General features: G+C 37.7%; 1 protein-coding gene across 1 annotated transcript; it reads left to right on the plus strand.

Moving 5' to 3' along the window:
- Positions 1 to 665: 665 nt before the first annotated feature.
- LOC127805769 (lipid phosphate phosphatase 2-like) lies at positions 666 to 4,029 on the plus strand. Its single transcript, XM_052342535.1, has 8 exons — positions 666 to 1,072; positions 1,704 to 1,928; positions 2,223 to 2,310; positions 2,402 to 2,511; positions 2,616 to 2,706; positions 3,148 to 3,336; positions 3,422 to 3,481; positions 3,581 to 4,029. The coding sequence occupies exons 1-8, from the start codon at positions 1,028 to 1,030 to the stop codon at positions 3,790 to 3,792; spliced, it is 1,020 nt and encodes a 339-aa protein (XP_052198495.1). The 5' UTR covers positions 666 to 1,027; the 3' UTR covers positions 3,793 to 4,029.
- The last annotated feature ends 468 nt before the right edge of the window (positions 4,030 to 4,497 follow it).

The raw sequence follows: 4,497 nt of genomic DNA on the forward strand, positions 1-4,497 counted from the left end.
ATGCACATATTAATTTATTGATCTTAACAATTGTAGGTTTGGAAATGTGATTTTATATCCAATAAGTTTTGTAACTTTATGCAAGAATAAGGTAACTTTATTAGAATTTATCTTTGTTTGTTGTGAAATTATCAAAAAAATTTATGAATGCTATTTGTCTTCGTTTGTTGATGTGGATTAAACTAAAAAAATTATAGTTAAACCGAAACCGAACCGAAATCGAATAGTTTGGTTATGGTTTTAAATTTTTAAAATCAAATGGGTAATGGTTTGGTTTTGGTTTTAGTAATTTAAGTTTAGTTTAGTTATGATTTTGACAAAAATCAAAATCAAACCAAACTATTGCCAACCCTATTCAGTACCTGTCCTTGATTACCTCTTCCTCTGTGACTCTTGAGGATGAAACCGAGTCCCAAATCGTCTCCTGGGCCCCAACGGCTGAACAGATCGGACGGCTGCTGATCACCACAGGCAGTCTTCGTTTGACTTTGACCAACCCCACTTCCCTCTTCCAAAATTAAATAATTATTATTATATATTTTTTTTATTTTTACATATGACAAGTGGCCGTTATCTGGTTCTGGAGCCGGTTAACTGACCCATGATGAACTCCACGCGTATAATCTATGACTCCAGCAAGCAACCAGTTATTTTCATTTTTTTTATCTTCTCCCCTGTGAATTCCAACACATACATAGTTAATGACGACGGAAATTTCCTTCTGGGGCTCTCAAATTATGTCTTTCGTACGTCGTCAGCCCACATCTCATTTCACTGTTCAATTTGTTCTGTGTGGACTGGAAATGTAGTATTTATTCGGGGAAGAAATAATCAGTGGGGGTAGTATATGGTTCAGTTCGATTGGTTTTCCCTTTGATTTTCCGGGAAAATTCTTGGTTCCCTCTCAGGTATAACTTGATTGCTTTTCCTACCTTTGCATTCCCTCCCACCGCTGCATTCGCCCAGAAAGATTAAGATTTGCTCCTCGTTTTCTCTGGGTCAACAAATCTGGAAAGGAATATCAAATATGGTGTCGTTCCGATCACTTCTTAATTTCCGAGGCATTTCTCAGGTTGGTCTACCTTTTTGCTCTAAAGATTTGTCCTTCGTCTTCAATGAAATCCATTTTCTTGATACGGTTTGGGATCTTTGCTTAGTAACAGTTGCGAGTAGGAAATAAATGGTTTAATTAGGTTTTGAATTTGTCTGGTTTATTGATAGATGAAAGATATGATTGAACTTTGTTCTGAGGCTGTGATTTTATCTCCTCAGCATCATGTGCTTCTCTTCTCCAGTGAACGAATTCACTCATTTATGAAAACACAGCGTTGACCTGATTTAGTTGGAATTTTGAGTTTATTTCAGTTCCTAATTGGGCATTAATATTATGTAGTCAATAGTTCATTACCTTTAACAAACTCAGAATGAACTACTTGTGATGTTAGAGCCAGCGGATTTAGATTTAAAAACAATCACTGTGCAATCAACTTAGTTCTTAATTTGCCCTAATGATTGCCATTGTTTAAAACTGAGAGATGGATTATCCTTCAATTACAAGTCTAAATCAACAAACAGAGCAAATGACCTATTACTTGATGTCATCATCTCCTTTACTCTCATTTTTCTGTATTTGAGCAAAGTAATTGTTAGCTTGGGCACTTCATTATTTGCCAATTTGACAAAGTGGATGTTGTTTGTTCTAGAGGGGAAGAATGAATGAGGTCGAGCTTGGTGTACACACCATTAAGTCTCATGGAGCCTCAGTAGCAAGGCATCACTTGTATGACTGGCTTATACTGCTGCTGCTTGTGGTCATTGAGATCATACTGCTTGCTGTGCACCCATTTTACCGCTTCGTTGGGAAGGACATGATGACAGACCTTAAATATCCGATGAAGAGCAACACTGTGCCCGTGTGGGCTGTTCCGGTGGGTTTCTCTTCTCGCTTGGTTCTATACTTGTTCCATTACTAACAAAAATTTGTGGGTTAAGTTTCTGCTGGATTGGTCATGTTCCCATCCCACAAATATGTTTGTAAAATTTCCTCACAGAAAGTACAGCCTCTGTCTATGTTTGTAACAATCAGTTTTAAAAGATTTTTTGTAAAATTTGAAACAAACCCATTCCCCTTCTAGTGACAATGAACTGAAAATGAATTTTAAGGCTTGTGATCGTTGTTGTTGCCATCGTTGTTGATGAGAACTTTTCCTTGATACGCTCAGATGTATGCCGTTTTGTTTCCTATTCTCGTTTTCCTGCTCTTATACCTCCGAAGGAGAGATGTCTACGATTTGCACCATGCCATACTAGGTAATTGTTTTTCATGAGTCCCTAGGTTGAATTCTTGTTTTTGGTTAAGAAAGTTTGCCAGGTCAATGCTCATGGCTGTTAAAAAGTGCAGGGCTCTTGTTTGCTATTTTTATAACTGCGGTCATCACTGATGCAATAAAAGACGCCGTTGGCCGCCCTCGACCTGATTTCTTCTGGCGTTGCTTTCCTGATGGAAAAGATGTATGTTAAAGAGTCTTGCATTAACACAACCTCTTCACACTTGAAACCAAATTCTCTCATAAAGTTCTCTGGCAATCTTATCTTGTTTTGCTTCTTTCCTTCAGAACTATGATTATTGGGGTAATGTAAAATGCCATGGCAAAGATAGTGATATTAGAGAAGGACATAAGAGCTTCCCAAGTGGCCATACTTCATGTAAGTTCACAGTTCTTCACCATGTTCCAATATTTCAAGTTTAATCTAGCCAGATGGAGAATAAGATGGATGCTCAACCAGTTGAAAGCCTGTCTTGTAAAGAGATACTTTTGGTGAATTTCATTTGAATTTTACAACTTGTGTAGATGCTTAAATGGTATAATTTTAGTGGCATCAGCTTACAAATAGGACTTATGGGGCAAAATCAAAATTACTTTTAATGGCTGCATGAATCACAATTTTCCCAAGAATTGCATATGCTCCAACCTAGATGCTGTTTTTAGCTTTTGAATAACATGGTTTCGTTTCCTCTTTTCTGGACTTGGCATCAACTAACTTATCACAACAAACTACTTATCAGAATGTGTCTAATCTTTCATCTGCCCAACAAATCTCGAACACCCAGCCGATTAATCTGATGAAGTTCACAATGCTTTGCAGGGTCCTTTGCGGGTCTGGGATTTCTTTCTCTGTACCTATCGGGGAAAATCAAGGCATTCGATCACAAAGGGCACGTTGCCAAACTATGCCTGGTTTTTCTTCCTCTCCTCGTTGCATCTCTTGTTGGCGTTTCTAGAGTGGATGACTATTGGCACCACTGGCAAGATGTGTTTGCTGGAGGACTCATAGGTTTGCTCTTCTTCCATAGCAATAGCATAGAAAACAAAATCATTTGGCAGTATCACTAAGACTTTTTATTATTCCGTCACTGCAGGCCTTGTTGTAGCATCATTTTGCTATCTCCATTTCTTCCCCCCTCCATATCACCATAATGGTAAGCTAAGCTTTGTTGATTTTCTTCTTTCTTTCCCATAATTATCAGAGATGGATTAGTTAACACTCCCTGAATCCTAATCTATATTTCGGGTTTCAGGGTGGGGGCCTTATGCATATTTCCGGGCACTGGAGGAGTGTCGACTGAACTCACAAGTCAGACATTCCCCGAGTGAACTCAATCTGCAGGCTCCAGAGCCTCAAGCCTCGAATCAGCAGCCCGTGAGGGGCAGCAATTCAGTCATCCCAGTAACCCCGGGAGAGAACTCAAGCTCACTAATGGAAGATGATATAGAGTTGGGGAGAAGATAACTTGGCTGGCTCTGCTTCGAGTCCAAGAATGTCCCGAGGCTCTTGTGAATAATTCCAAGTATATGTATCAAAGGCAGGCAAGATTGTTTTCTAGATACAATCGGCAACGAGCTTACATTTTATGGCCTGTTTATATGACAAGTAAAATTGATTTTTCTGCCGTTAAGGGGAGACAGGAATTTGGACATTTTTTGCAGAAGAAAATCTGAAAATAAAATTGGTTTTAGATCAATCAAATATTATTCTTTAAAAATGCTTCTTTTTTTTTTTTGTGATATCAAAACAGTCAATTAGAATAATCAGTTTCCAGTGCTGATGTTGGATGTGGAATTAAAGCACTTCCCAAGCTAGAATTCTAATTTTTTGATATAAAAGGTTAGGGTAATTTACACTCAATAATATTAAAATACTTCTAATATTTGAAAAATGACATAAATAGAAATAGAAATATCCCTAATATAAAATAAAAATACCCCTAATATTTAAAAAAATGATAGAGATCTTTTTTGATTTTCCAGGTCTAACTCTATTTTATAAATGTTAAAAGTTTTTATATGACAAATAATCTCACATTTTTTTTCCCTTTCTTTTCTTTGTTTTAGCATCCCCTTCGCGTGGGGGAGAGGGTTGAGTTCTCTTGGGGAAGATATTATCCCCAGGAAAAAATGTTCCCCCAAGAAGAGTAGCTCTCCTAGACCACCAGGC

This window comes from Diospyros lotus, chromosome 7, assembly GCF_014633365.1.
Source record: "Diospyros lotus cultivar Yz01 chromosome 7, ASM1463336v1, whole genome shotgun sequence".
NCBI lineage: Eukaryota > Viridiplantae > Streptophyta > Magnoliopsida > Ericales > Ebenaceae > Diospyros > Diospyros lotus.